This window comes from Schistocerca cancellata, chromosome 4 (genome assembly GCF_023864275.1).
Source record: "Schistocerca cancellata isolate TAMUIC-IGC-003103 chromosome 4, iqSchCanc2.1, whole genome shotgun sequence".
NCBI classification, from domain to species: Eukaryota; Metazoa; Arthropoda; class Insecta; order Orthoptera; family Acrididae; genus Schistocerca; species Schistocerca cancellata.
The window spans coordinates 681,605,035-681,621,118 of NC_064629.1; the positions used below are offsets into that span (position 1 = coordinate 681,605,035).

General features: G+C 40.1%; 1 protein-coding gene across 1 annotated transcript in view; it reads right to left on the reverse strand.

Annotated features, from left to right (window-relative positions):
• Positions 1-1,486: 1,486 nt before the first annotated feature.
• The window catches only part of LOC126184380 (secreted frizzled-related protein 1-like), a 403,479-nt gene continuing 388,881 nt past the window's right edge, over positions 1,487-16,084 (reverse strand). The window contains exon 4 of the mRNA XM_049926765.1: positions 1,487-2,199. Coding sequence (XP_049782722.1) covers positions 2,047-2,199 — 153 coding nt within the window. The 3' untranslated portion in view covers positions 1,487-2,046. The remainder of the gene's footprint in view (positions 2,200-16,084) is intronic.

Genomic DNA, 16,084 nt, shown 5'->3' on the forward strand with positions numbered 1-16,084 from the left:
AAAATACAAGAAAATAGGAGCAACTGGAATGAACATCACAAAAGAATGACTGAACGAAGATTACCTGTCCAGACAAGAAGACTTAAGCCAATTGGGGGAAGAAGTCATGGAAGACTGAGGAAGCAATGGGTACTGTAACAGGCAAAACAAAAAAGCCTAATGCTTGAAGTGAAGATGACATTACAAAAATATTTTAATTAGCTGCTTCAAAATGAAACTCAAAAGAAATGAAGGTGAAACTGCTATGGAGAAAGGTGAAATGATTTCACTTAAACTGAAATGACAAGTTTAAAAGTTAAGCTACGACTTCTTGATTTAACTAAGATTGAGAGGTAATTAATGAAGAGGAGAATGAGGTGAGATTATTAGACTGAAGAGAGGTTGTCATATGATACATCACTTCCAGTTATAGACTGTAAAAGTTGTGTGACAGGAAAAAAACCTTAATGAATATATACAATTAAAGGACAGAGAAAACTGAAGGAAAGTGTAAAATTTAAAATGGAAAATATCTCACTCTAGAGACAAACTTATGAAGATACAAGCAGCAGAATTAAAAAATAAATATGTCAATTTTTAGGCTACATAATGTGAACTGATTTTCATTTAGCATACCATCCTCTCAGTTTTTCGTTCTTTTAATTCTGTTCCATACTGATGTGCAACTTGAATTCTGCTGCTGAAAAATTCTTAATTTTTACTTTAGCTCTTAATGGGTATTTGTTCTCCCCCCCCCCCCCTCCTGTCTGTCTGTCTCTCTCTCATATACACATAAACAAAGATAAGTTCGTTCCCATCCTGACGGCTAGTTTGAACACCCTACTACTTTACTTAGCATGGTCCAATTTTATGTGGTATGCACTTGTTTTCCTCAGACCTTTGAACTGAATCACCCATCCAGTTATAATGGGTCCTGGATTTTAACTAATTGCATGTAATATGCCTTGACTTGAAATTATTATATGTTTGGAACAGTAGGCAGAATGATATGTCATAGGAAAATGATTCATTTCACCATACAATGTGTGATTAATTCTGTTAAATACATTAGGTTATCAGTATTTGATAAATTAATGAGTAATGTCTTATTGATAATGTTAGGCAATGGATTTTATTTCAATGTATTTACATGGATTGACAATCTCATTTATCCACTTTAATACTTCCATGTATAAAATGTATGAATAAGCTCAGTATTTTATATAATCTGCCCATTATAAACTTTTTTACTAGCAACTATTATTTCAAATAATATGACTAAAATATCTGTGAGGGGAATATAATTTTAAATATATGTGAATTATAGTTTCAAACGCCTAAAAAAGATTAACTCAGTATAAAAATAGAAGTAAAATAATTTTGGATCTATTTCAAAATATAAGGCTAATCTGAGTGAGTGATACACATCATATTAACATAAGTGTTATGTGTGAGACAAGATGTGGCTGTTGAAAGAATGTACTAGGCAATAAATCACTCATGCATATTTGTGAGTAATACATTTTATTCAATATACAGCAATTAGATAAAATTTTATTAAATCTACTTACATTTTCTTTTGTTTCTATGAACAGCTTGGTCACAATAGCATGAAAAGCCTTTTCATGAAGGTATAAATATTAAGTGTTGAGTATATTTAAGATTAGGATGCACACAAGTAAGATAAGTGGTAATGTCCATTCATTACAGCATATGTAAGAATTTGTAAAACTATAAACAACAGCTGTCAGATAGAGATGAAACATTACCAGTTTCATATATCAGCATTTTTCACCACTTCAGAGCATCATGCTTTGGCTTTCTCATCCATTTTTCATATAAAATGTATTGTAGCTACACAAATCACTTCTCCACATGTAAAATCAATTAAGACTCTTCAGTTTAACATATCACAGACATATTATGTATTTACAATCCTAGTCACATAATATTCCATGTAATATTTATAAAATTTATTTTAAGTAGAGAAATCAAAATTCATCTGTTAAAAAGTGTTCAGAAAAATGTTCCTTGAAATGGCAACATTCCACATGCACTCAGCACTATTTAATGTGGATTGGTGCGTGACTGACGAAGCTTTTTCTTTTTCGGTACAGGTGTAACAATGCTTGTGTTCACAAAATTATCTCCAATACCAGTCAAAAATTTTGGGTCAGAGCAGTTCAGCTTCTTGAACATCCTGACAGCTGTTTTCAGTGGCTGGAACAAAAAAGGAAAAATACAGTGATTAATATGAACACAAGTAACATCACATGTGACTTAAGCTAATGCTAAAGTGCATCTATTGCTTAAAACCTGTGTATGCTGAAACAAACATCATCAGTTGTACTTCAAATTGTTAGGAAATGTCACTGGTTATGACCAATCATCACCAAAGGAGCCTATCACCACAAGAAAGTTATACAAGGGAGTAATTAGAGTCTTCTATTTAAGGAAGTGATGCAGGAACTGGTCCTAAAAGTATGAACCTGTGTATGACTACTCCTTAATAAACGTTATATTAGGTATGCAAATCTTCTATTTTGTATTAAATAAAAATATTTAATAATTACACTACGAATGGAAGTTATTACACTATGTGTTTACTTTTTAGGCTTTAAGAAGATCGATTTGAGACATGAAATGCATGTAATTTATCAAGAGACTCCTTGAAAAAATATTTTCAAGGCTTACTACCATGTTCTGTTAATACCATGTAATGCATGGTGTATGGTGAAATAATGTAGAGCTCATCAGGATCACATTCATCTCATATCATACTGCTCTAGTAATAATATTAAAAAAGGAAGATTAATGTTTAACATCGCACTTATGACAAGGACATTACACACAGCCCACAAATTAGATAGGATAACGATGATAAAGGTACGTAATTAGATGTGCTGTTTTCAAAGTAGGCATCCCAGTGTTTGCCTAGTAGTAATGTTAGACATCCTGAACTGTCAATCGAACCTACTCAGTGATGAAAGGTCGTGCCACAAGGAACGTGAAAGACAGTGTACCTTCTTTAAATAATAAAGCTTATTATAAACCTTCCAGTTGGATACAACCTCTAAATATCACTTGTTGGGCCAATTAATCGTATGTCAGTTCTGTGATTGTAAATTATTCTTTATTGATGAGTAAATTGTGTTTATTCGGTTGATGCTCGAGTTGATGGAAGCGAGAAAGTGAAACGCTGTGCCAGCATACAACCTGCTCATTTTAAAAAGTATCAAGTGAGCCCTCAAGCTTAACATTCATGCACGAATGTCACGTACTGTCAACCCAAAATAAACTGTGCAATGGTTCGTAGATAAACTGAGGATAGTGGTGCAGAATTTGATGACTGGGGACTGTACACTGCCAGTCAGATTTTTGAGATATGTGTGTGTGAGTGTTTATGGTTTAAGGGCGCTCAATGATGAAATTATCAGCGCGATTGTTTTAGAGGAAAATTACTTCGATCAGTAGGATTCAAACCAGTCTGAAGAGTAAAAGAGCCCCCATGCATTAATGACCGCAGCTGACAAGACATATTTCTCATCACAGTTACGCATACAGTTGAAAGTAGACAAGTAAGTCATAGTGTAGTGCTGACTGTGGGCATATGATCAGAATATCGTCTTGTTGTTCGTGCATCACTCACCGGCATGGATCAATGCCTAAAGCATTAAGCTCGTGCTGAGAAAGGAATTCAGGTGGGGGTGAATTTCAAATCTCTAGCAACCAGATTTAATTTATTTGGAATTTCCCTAAATCAGTTAAGCAAATGCCGGGGTCGGTTCTTCTAATCCGTGTTCAGATTCCTCGCAAAATTTTGTTCAGCAGCGAAGACTTTTAAAACATATTCAGGAGTAGCAGAGTCCCTTTCTAGTTATTTTTCTACGGTTTTCCTAAATGAATTCATGTAAATCCCTGGACATTTCATTCAATAAAACCACAACTCAGATTCACTCTCCATTCTTGTCCACTTCGATCAAATGCAACATGTATGATGGTCACACAGTCAACGAGATGTTAAGTATTACGTATCTTTCCTCTTTTCTTCTCCACATCACTCCTTCCTTGGCCCTGGAAATCTGATGTTAAAAAGTTTTACAAAAGATAACATCAACCTTCTGTGCCATTAGTCAGATTCAAGTAAGCCAAAGATATCATATTAGCAGCACTGTAATAAAAGAAGGAACAGACCAACTAGCTGTCTCTGGCAACACACAGAAAAGTGATGCGAAAGTAAAACATATAAGAAGCTACAACTTCACTCACGTGTAGAGGTCTGTCGTGTTCTGTAGATCCCATAATGAAGAAACACCTTTGGCGATGTGGAATGGTTCAAGGTATAACAAATAGAGGAAAACTACTGAAACTATATTGCCAGAGATTTGCAATTAATCGTAACTTACTTTCCCCCATTTGTACTGGAATGGCAATAAAAGTGTTCAAATTACATCAGCGGACCCCTGTCAAATATCATAAATACCTCATTTCTAGAGGGAGCATTTCCAAACCAGCTAAAACTTGCTAAAATTATACCTCTCTACAAGAAGGGAGAGAAAACTGACATGACAAACTATATAGGTCAATTGCTATACTATCTGCCTTCTCAAAAATATTTAAATACTGTATGTTAACTAGATTAAAAATGTGTCTAAATTCTAACAACGTAATCACATCTTCCCAATATGGATTTCGGAAAAATAGGTCCACCACACATGCTCTGTATGCATTTCTAGAAAAGTGATCAAGTTTTGTTGACCATAAACAACCTGCTGTCGGTATATTTCTTGATCAGTCCAAGGCCTTTGGCATGGTCGACCACAAGCTGCTGCTTATGAAACTCAATAAGTATGGGATTAGAGGTGTAGCCCACAATTGGTTCCATAGCTACCTTAGTCAAAGAAAGCAATATGTAGAAATGAGAAAATCAGAGACATTCAGGCACTGCAGGTCTGATATACTACATACAGCAAATGGCGTCCCTCAGGGATCTGTGCTTGGCCCTGTTCTTTTCATATTGTCCATAAATTATCTCCCAGAACACACACCAAATGCCAGCTCCTTTCTGTATGCGGATGACACAGATATCCTGATAACCAGTAGAGGTGACACATTGCAAGATGCAGTTAATGAAACTACTCATCATTTACAATCGTGGCTTGAAGCAAATAGACTACTCATAAATACTCAAAAAACTGTAAGTATGGACTTCCATACTAGACAAAAATCTAACCCCCTTCAATGCAGTTATAGTTATCAGCAAAGATGACATTATGTACAAGCAGAACACCAAATTTCTTGCACTTACCATCAGTAACACACTAAATTGGAAACCACATATTGGGGCATTGTCACAAAAGATAAGTAAAGCCTGCTATCTATTACGATCATTAAAAGACACAGCCATTGTAGATACCTTGAAGCTGGTGTACCATGCCCTGTTTGAGTCTGTCTTGAGCTATGGCCTAATCTTCTGGGGAAAGAGCTCTGATTCTCTAACAATTTTCAAGTTACAAAAACAAGTAGTAAGAATAATGAAATGTAAAAAAAGAACTGAACACTGTAAACCACTATCTCAACAGCTAAAAATCCTGCCACTGCCATGTCTCTATATATTGGAACTAGCTTGTTTTACAGTACAGCACTTGGATGCCCTCGACAGAAATGCAGACCGCCACACACGACACCAGAAACAAAACACAGTTACAAATTATAGCCCACAACACAAAATTATATGCGAATGGGGTTAAATGTATGGGCATTAAAATATACAACCACCTCCCAACAGACATAAACACAAGCAAAAACCCAAAAATAATGAGAACTAAATTAAAGGAATTGCTACTAAATCACTGTTTCTATTCCGTTCATGAATTTCTTGAAACAAAATTTTAATTACTTGCAATAAGCTGTTTATTCAGTTGTAGATGTTTCTACTTAGTAAGATAATTTAATTATTGTATTTATCTATATTCTGTCTGTATCTCATATAGGCCTATGTATTCTGCTATGTGAACTATGTACCACAATATTTTAATTACTTGTAATAAGCTGTATATTCACTGATAGATATTTCTACTTAGTAAGGTAACTTAATTATTGCTTGTAACTCCTATTCTGTCTGTATCTCTTATATGTATTCTGCTATGTGCAGTATGCACCACTGTCATCTCTTATCACACACCACCTTTTTTATATTTCGTCTATATATCCTGTATGTATTCTGCTATGTGAGTTATGCACCACTACTGTCATCTCTTATATCATGTACCATCTTAAGATAATTTTTCAAATTGACTTGTCCTATATCATGATGTGCCTTGCTGTACAAATTGTATGATCTACAGGACCAATAATAAATCAAGTCAAAAAGTCATGTTAGAAAAGGGCAGTAGAAGGAATTTTACTAGTCTAAAAAAAAAGCATCTGTTTCTTATCATAATTTCATTACTGAGATATGCTTTTTGTATTTTATCTAATTATCTTTAATTATTTATTGTGTTTGCCATTCACCTAATTATGTAGTGCATTTATCTTGGAAGTTATCTGTTATGTAATTGTCATTCAGTAATTACGCATGTTATCTAGTATTATTTGCTTGTATTATTGACATGTATCTAATTACTTTGCTTGACAACATTAAATGCATGTAAAATTGCCTGTATGTTATTCAACCACTATTCATTTTCTATTGATTCCTTAATGTGTGTGAGAGTAAATTAATAACTGTCAAATAGTAATGCCATATATACACTGTAAATACGGACAGTTTTATCTATATTTATAATTCGAGATCTACATAATCGTATAATTTATAGACTAAATGATAAGAAATTATATATTTTCAATTTACTTTTAAATTTGTGAGAATATTCCGGTTTATAGCTTATGTATAAATGCAGCTTCTTACATAATTCTGCACCTAAGTATAAAACTTTAATCAGTGATGCTGCACCTGCATTCGTCTGAAAATAATTTTTTAACACTATCACAAAACTAAATACTCTGCGAAATACACAGTCCTGTTACATTAATGTGACCACCATCTATGTTCGACGTCGGCGTTCAACAACCAGGCACAGCTAGCAGGTGGCAGCCCTAGCAGTGGAGGGCATATAAAGTGTGTCAGGGCGAAGCGGAAAACAGTGCAGTTGTCGTAGTGCGGATATGGAGCGATTTATCTGACCAACAAAAGGTCATGATCGTTGGCTTTCGGGTACAGGGTGGAAGCGTCTCCGACATGGCTAAGTTTGTAAACTGTACTTGTACCGCCGATGTTAAAATATACTGTGGATGGCAACATGAGGCTATCCAAAACCAGCTCTGAGGCAACTGTGCTGCAGCTGCACCAAGGGTCATAGATGACAGGGGTGAAAGACGGCTGTGGAGAAGTGTACGGACGAATAGACGTGCAACAGTTGAGCAACTGATCGCGCAGATGGACCAAGGGGCCATCAACAGTGTCTCCTCAACGGCCGTTCAGCAAAGGGTGCCGAGTATGGCCCCCCGCAGCAGGCGTTTGGTTCATGCACCCATGCTGAAGGCTATTCATCGGCGACGAAGGCTAGAATTGATACCCTAACACCACAAGCGGACGTCCACTGAATGGCGACAGGTGGCCTTTTCAGACGAATCTCGTTTTAGGTCAACACGTTGAGGTGTGTGTTTAAAGTGCAAAGATAACAGTTTCTTTGTGGTCTCACGACTTGTTATCCATTTGATCATCAAGTTTTCGCATGATATTTCGCTGAGCGTGTAATCAGTGACATGTATACACGTAGTTCATTGTTATTTATTTAAAATTATGCAGTATGACTTTTTAGAACAAGTGCAGAAATGTTGCTTGTTAATCAGTTATAGAATAGCCCAGCTGTTAAAGTAACGGTGTCTTGATGAGACTTGCGACAAACATTACAGTTTCTCAACTGTCTTTTATTGACCTGGGGTTCAAATCAATGAGGGAGCTCACTGGACAGTCAAGATGAGTGTGGTTCCAGCAATACTGATTTGGTTATCTACATTTACCTTAAACTCTTTTGACGTCAGTACTAATGAATTTCTTTTTTCTGACGTCATTTCAAAAGAGAAGTGTATAGCACTTTCGTTGATACAATTGCAGAACTGGAACAGCGAATTGTAGTCTCGTCAAGATTTACAAGGTGATTTAACAATTCGTAACTTTTTGAACTTACTGCAGAGACGAAGGCAGTATTGCCTCCGAATGTAAGCATGACACGTGGAACAACCCCTTTAACTCGGTCTACGGTAAATTGTAACGAGCCGAAGTAGGTTGCATGTCTTGTTAATGTTGGCCTTGAATGAAATTTGAGCTCAGTTACATGGGGAATTAGTCGAAAAGTTTTTTATACTAAGTGGGACAATATTTGATACTGAAGTCAGTGGCGGGTCGTAATCACACATTTGCAGTTACCTCACAAATGACTCATTGCAGATTCATGTTTACTGGAAAGTTTTTTTTTCTATCGACGTATTCTTTCACATGCAACAGTTTTCACTACGAACTGGGACACGCCATCTATACAAAATTTGCACTTGAGCGCCTCTTGCGTTCCACTCAACTTGGTGCCCCAAGTGGTCGCTATAGTTATCTCCTGCTTAGCATAATTTTACGATGAACACACAATTGAAGGTGTTGGCAAGATCACAGGAAATTAATATAGAACACTTCTGTTCAATATTGCCAGACTGTCATTTATGAACTCAGAACTACTTTCTCGATACTGAATCATTCACAGAAGCAAAACAGAGAGGCAATTAACAAGTGTTGTTCAGTAGATATGAACAGTGTCAGACGCAACCTTCCTAATTGTTTTAGAAAACATTGGAAAAAATAAAATGGATGTACCGTTACAGAATAGTCACGTTTTTCTAATCTTGTTCAGGGATGTAACGACTGCATATTACGATACGTCATTGACCGATTACGAAGAAAATAAAAAAAAATACAGAGAGGGATTGGTATTTTATAAAGTCAGATATAGATTTCAGTTTTCTGCTAGAAACAGCATCGACAGAAAACTTCTTACCAAACGAGATGACCCAGTTTTTAAGGCACTGCACTTGCGATCAGGAGGAATGGGATTCAAATTCTCTTCTGGCCATCCAGTTCTAAGTTTTCCTTGATTTCCACATATAACATCAAGTAACGCCACGATGTTTTCTTTGTAAAGGACACAACTGAATTTTTTTTCTTATCATTCTCCAACTCGAATTATACTTTGTCTCTAATGAGATATTCGGCCAGTGTGACCGAGCGGTTCTAGGCGCTTCAGTCTGGAACCGCGCGACCGCTACAGTCGCAGGTTCGAATCCTGCCTCGGGCATGGATGTGTGTGTTGTCCTTAGGTTAGTTAGGTTTAAGTAGTTCTAAGTTCTAGGGGACTGATGACCTCAGATGTTAAGTCCCATAGTGCTCAGAGCCGTTTGAACAATCTGTGGTGCTGTGTTGCTAACAAAGCCGTCACACAGGTTGAAAATGGATGACTTAGCAACACAAGTTCTTGCAGAAGGATTGCAATACTTCCATGTAATCTGGCACACTTGAAGGAAAAGTAATGCGCATCCTCTTCTTCGCCACAGGGGTAGCAAGGTGCCTTAATGCAACATTTGAAGATATTTATGTAAAAGTCCGTAGTTAAATCTGAGTCTGGCTATTAGAGAGGCGAGGTGCCTAGACAATCAATTTGTATTGGCTTTCGTGGATTAGGGAACTGACGTGTGAGATAGTGTACTTCTCGCCTTTGAGTCTTGTTGTGTCACCCCATTTCTGCTGTCAGTCTTCTATCAAGGCTCTAGCGACTAGAAATCTGGAATCCTTACTTAAAATTGCAGTCCAAGTAGTGTGCCCTGTCACAGCAGCTTCTCTGACTAAGCGGTCGATATTTTACAATGTTGCTGGTAATGTTAACTCAGATCTTGATTATCTTGTCCTCTGAGCTCTCTTTCTAGCATAAGATGTTTTAATAATCCCATGTGTTCGTTCTTTCTCTTTATTTCTGTTTACTTTTATTCTCGTCTGTATCAGAGGAAACCAACTCGGTACTGCAATTTACAATTACGTCTTTGATTCTTCCATAGCAACAACAGTTTATGACCACTGCGTTTAATGAAAGTCAGTATAAAAATGGGTGTGGATTGCATCCCGTATCACGTGTAACAAGCCAAACAGACAATTAGCAGATGAAATGGAGCGCTCTGAAATAACATATACAATGTGTTAGATAACTATGACACATATTACATTTCATAAATAGTTGCAGATACCGAAACAAGTTTCTTCTGGAAGTAATATTGCACAAAGGCGCAAATATTTAGCTATGTGGCTAACATTCTCAGCTTTCCTTCACAGCAAGATATTGAAATAATTACATTTTTTAATGGATCGGTATGCATTTGTTACCACACCAGAATCTCAAAGTTTGTCTTGTCAGGTTAGGTCAAAGCTTCTCATATCTGCTGACATTTAGTTAGGCTGCTCATTTATCTTAAATAGTATATGCCGTTCTTGACAACACAGTTATCTGAAAGTTCCGTGGATCATATTTGCAATCTCTCGCTGTGATGCGGAATAAGTCAGTTTTACAATTATTGTAAAGATAGGGAAACATGCTGACCATTGACGTGATTGTCTTAAGCTGTGTTCTGTTTTGCAGACAGTGATTTATACTGAACTATGTTAGATCTCTCTCTCCCGCCATATGACACAGAAAGTCGTCTGTGGAGTTGCAGGATATGTAAAGTAGATATGATTTCAGTTTGTGTTTGATATTAACTGTAATATCTATCGATTGTGACATCTCAGTCAGCATAAATGTTGTGACTCCCGTAAATATTTTATACTTTTGCCTGTGGCATCTACTTATACTATCATTTCATTTGGAAAAGCAAAGGGATCATTAAAATTACGCTGCTCACCTTTCTTGAAAATGACACCAGATTCTTTCTTTTAGATTGAACGTAGATTTGACGGAGCTCCGGAAAGCAGAAAGTACTTTGGAGCATGACACAGCATCACATTTTGGGCTACATAGTTTTACAGGTTTTCGAAACAAAATGAGTCAGTTTCACTGGAGGTAGTCATACAGTTATACTGTTGCTTTTATTATGAGTTGATCTATTATATTCATTTCATTTTCAATTAAAATTAATTTTATCGTAGGGTACCATGACATATAGCATTATGAGAGGTAACGGAACTTTCTGGCGGATTAAAACTGTATTTCCATCTGAGACTCGAACCCTGGTCTATTGCTTTTCACAGGCAAGTGCTCTACTGAGCTACCCGAGCACGACTCAAGACTCGTCATCACAGCTTTAGTTCCGCCAGCACCTCATCTCCCACCTTCCAAACTTCACAGAAGTTCTTCTGCGAAACTTGGTAGACTAACACTCCTGGAAGAAACGACATTGCGGAGACGTGGCTTAGCCACAACTTGGGGATTGTTTCCAGAACGAAAATTTCATTCTTCAGGGGAGTGTGGACTGTTATGAAACATCCTGGCACATTAAAACTGTGTACTAAACCGGTATTTCAACCACGGCCTTTTCCTTTCGTGGGCAAGTGCTCTAGCAACTGAGCTACCCCAGTAGCTCATCTCGTACCTTCCAAACTTCACACAAGCTCTCCTACGAAATTTGCAAGACTAGTACTCCTGGAAGAATGGCAGAGACTTGGCTTAGCCACAGTGAGGGACATTATTTCCCGATTGACATAACACCATAGACTCCAATTCACAGAGAAAATTTCCTTCTGGGAACAATCTTCGATGTCTCCACAATATCCATTATTTCAAGAGTGCTAGTCTATCAAACTTTAAAGGAGAACGTCTCTGAAGTTTGGGAGATAGGAGATGAGGAACTGGCTGTGAGGATGGGTCATGAGACGTGTTCAGGTAGATCAGTTAGTAGATAGTTCCATTAAGTTTTGGGTGTGCAGCCGCAAGAAATCTCCTTCTTCTTCTAATATTTCGGCTGTATAACGTTCAGCCATCTTCAGAGTGAGCCGCAAGACTGCTGCTCCAGTTTTTTTTTCTTTATTGATTTTCAATTCCCCCCGAAGGGGGCGGGCTGGCAGCAGCTTAGTACGCTGCTCTACAGCCTACAGACTTTTTTTAAAAAAAAGGAAGAAGAAAGAAACAAGGAAAAACAGGCGATAAAATGGTGACTTAAAGTGTAAAATGGCGGAAAAATGCGGAAAGTTAAAACAGAAAGCAAAAGGGGTTGGCAACGTTGATAAAATATACAGGAATCAGACAAGTAACATAGTAGACACACAATTAAAAAAACATGGCGACAGTCTGGTTTCTGTTCGCAAGAGATAAAAAAATCACACCCAGCGACAGTATGATGGCTGTTCGCTACACTTCGCAAAAGACACAACACAGAACACTCACTGAAAAAACACACACTGTAAAACACTGCACGAAAATGGCGGCACAAATATGACACTCCCGAGGCAAAGGCAGATGGGGGGGGGGACCTGGAGGAGGGGGAAAAACAAGGAGGGAGTAGAGGAAAAAACGAAAAGGGGGGAAACCAAGGAGGGAGAGGACTCATAAAGGGGGGGAGGGGCAGGGCAGACACGAGAGGGAATGATAAGAGACAGAGGAGGGAAATGCAAAAGGACTCGGGGGAGAGAAGGGGGCAGAGAGGGGGGGAGAGGGGGAAATGAGGAGGGAATGGGTGGGAGAGGGAGACCGGGAAAAGGATAGAGGAAAGGAGGGGGAGTGAGGATCAGAGTTGATAGGAGGGATAAATGGAGGGAGAGAGGGCATCATCTGGGAGGGGGAGTTGATGGAAGCCACCTTGGGAAAGGAGATGAAGGGTGTAGAGATGGAGGGTAGGGGGGACACAACAGTGAAGACATGGCAGGGGGCGGGGATGGGAGAGGAGAGGAGCAACCAGGGGGTGAGTGGGATCAAGGCGGCGGGAGGTGTAGAGGATGCGGATATGTTTGAGGAATAGGAGCAGATGGGGGAAAGGAATGAGATCATAGAGGATCCGTGTGGGGGACGGGAGGCATATACAGAAGGCGAGGCGGAGTGCATGATGCTCAAGGATCTGGAGGGACTTATAGAATTTGGGGGGGGGGCAGATATCCAGGCAGGACTGGCATAACAGAGGATGGGACGGATTAAGGATTTGTAGATGTGGAGGATGGTAGAGGGGTGCAACCCCCATGTCTGGCCAGAGAGGAGTTTGAGGAGTCAGTGGCGGTTGTGGGCTTTGGATTGGATGGAGCGGAGATGAGGGATCCAGGTGAGGTGACGGTCAATGGTGAGGCCAAGGTAGGTGAGGGTGGGGGTGAGGCAGACAGGATGGGCACAGACAGTAAGGGAGAAATCCAGGAGCCGGAAGGAGCGAGTGGTACGACCTATGATGATTGCCTGGGTGTTGGAAGGATTGATTTTCAGGAGCCACTGGTTACACCATGCAGCAAAAAGGTCAAGGTGATTCTGGAGAAGGCGCCGGGACCGTTGGAGGGTAGGAGCGAGGGCGAGGATTGGGTGTCATCAGCATATTGCAAGAGGTGTAATGGAGGGGGGGGGGTTGGGGCATATCTGCCGTGTACAGGAGGTAGAGGAGAGGGGAGAGGACAGAGCCCTGGGGCACACCTGCAGAGGGGTAGAAGGTGTGGGAATTGGCATTATGGATGGTAACATAGGAGGGGCGGTGGGAGAGGAAGGAGGCCATCAGACGGATGTAGTTGATAGGAAGGGCGTAGGTTTGGAGTTTAAACAGGAGACCGGGATGCCAGACGCTGTCGTAGGCCTTTACGAGGTCAAGAGAGACAAAAATGGCGGAGTGATGGGAGTTAAGCTGGAGGGAGAGGAGAGGAGTGAGGTGGAGGAGTTGGTCATCAGCAGAGAAGGAAGGTCGAAAGCCACATTGGGTGTTGGGGAGGAGGTGGTTTTGGCAGAGGTGGTGATGGATGTGCCGGGAAAGGATGGATTCCAAGAGTTTTCTGAACACCGATGTGAGACAGATAGGACGATAGGAAGAGGCATCAGATGGAGGCTTGTTGGGTTTGGAGAACATCAGGATATGGGAGGTTTTCCACAGGTCGGGATAGAAGCCAGTGGCAAGGATGACATTGTAGAGGGTGGCAAGGACTGAAAGGAAGGAGGGAGGGCAGTGTTTGAGGTGGCGGTAGGTAATGCAGTCGTGGCCGGGAACAGTGTTGCGTTTAGTGCGGAGTGTGAGGCTGATGTCCTGTGTAGTGATGGGAGTGTTAAGGTCAGATGGTGGTGTGGCCGCTCCAGTGCTCGCTTCGTCCCTTTATACTGTCGTACCGCGCAACTGCGCATGCGGCCACAGATGCAAATGCGCCAGAGACGTTGGTCGGCGGCAGAGACGTGCATAATGCGCGAGTTGTATCTATGACTCCGCAGTTGATCTGTGTTAGCATATCGATATATCATTGTAAGCTGCACTGTGACGACGTCTTTGCTAGTTTATTACAGCAAGTGCCGGATTCCATGATTTATCAAGATTGAAACCACTATCTCTATTAATTAAGATTCACATCAGTTAGTAGATAATTTGCCTGCGAAAGGCAAACATCCTGGGCTTGAGTTCCAGTTCAGCACACAGTTTTAATCTACTACTAAAAGTTTCATAATAGTGCACAGTCCACTGCAGCGTGAAAATTTCGTTCTGTAAACAATCCCCCAGGTTGTGGCTAAGCCATGTCTCAACAATAGCTGTTCTTCCAGATGTGCTAGTCTTGCAAGTTTTGCGTGTAAACATCTGTGAAGTTTGGAATGTAGGTGACAGTTCGATATCAATAGGCTTGCGAGCCAAGATAACAATTTCACGTCGCAGTCACTAATAAGATAAGTAGGTATCATGTTACACTCCCATTGTCAGGTAACACTCTTGGGCTAATTAAATTCAGTATCATCCCCCCCCCCCCTTCCTCTCTCCCAGTCCAAGAGGAATCACTGGCAACTGTTCAAGGTTATCCAGGGGAACTGCCAACCCCTCCCCTTCCCCTCCTACCTACGCAACCCTTCCCCCCTGGGCCAATAAGATTAATCCACTCTCTCCCCTCTCTCCCTCTGCTCTTATAACTGGAGGAAACGAAGTCACAGCCGAAAGCACAGCTGAAAAGACGCACATTAGGAAGGAGTACAGTGTTACAAAACGTTGACTGGTGAGTGTATCGTGTTCAAAGATGTGGAGGTCAGTACACCCATGGAACATTATGCCACCCCACACCATAACACCTGTGCCACCAAATCAATCGTTTTCTTTCTACAGTGTGTCTACCGTGTACATAGGCTAGGGAATGACTGATGAGAGGATACGGAACAAAAAAGGGTTTAATGAACTTAAGTCCAGAGAGGCATGGCTTCCGTGCTTCAGACCATTTATTCAATAATACTTTATTACAGAGACAGTTGCCTTATATGTGCGGTACCATGCAGCCACAGATACAGTATTCATGGTTTCCTCCTAGAGGGTGGTACTGTTCCTCATATGTCATTACCCTAGCGCCCTCTCCTGCCATATTAATTGGTAATGTTGTGTCCTATTCACTTCTCTTACAGATTCACCTTGTAGTGAGTGTGACGCAGCATTGTACACAATGGTTCCATATTCGAATCGAGAGCTTGCCAACATGGTGTTTAGTTACGGAAAGACAAATGGTAACGCATGGCTGTCGCCAAGGTTGTATCAGGAGACCTATCTCTGCTGACACCAACCACAGCATTCAATGTTTGATTGCAACAGCGTTTACCATTTGTCTGAGACAGGGTCGTTTCAGGAATTAGGAAATCATGAAGGACGTACCCGAAATGTTCGGACACCAGACTTGGAGGAAAATGTGATTAACACTGTGGAAAGTGACCGCCATGTCAGTTGGAGGCAGTTAACCCACCAGTACAAGGTAACCCAGACGACTGTGTGGAACATTCTCCATGACAATTGTTACTACTCTTATCACTCACAGCGTGTGCAGGGCTTACTGGGGACAGATTTTCCAGTTTTGTAACTGGTTTCTTCACCAAACAACCATGATTCTGGGATTTATGTCAGCCATCATATTCATAGATGAGGCCATCTTTACATGGAGAGGTAT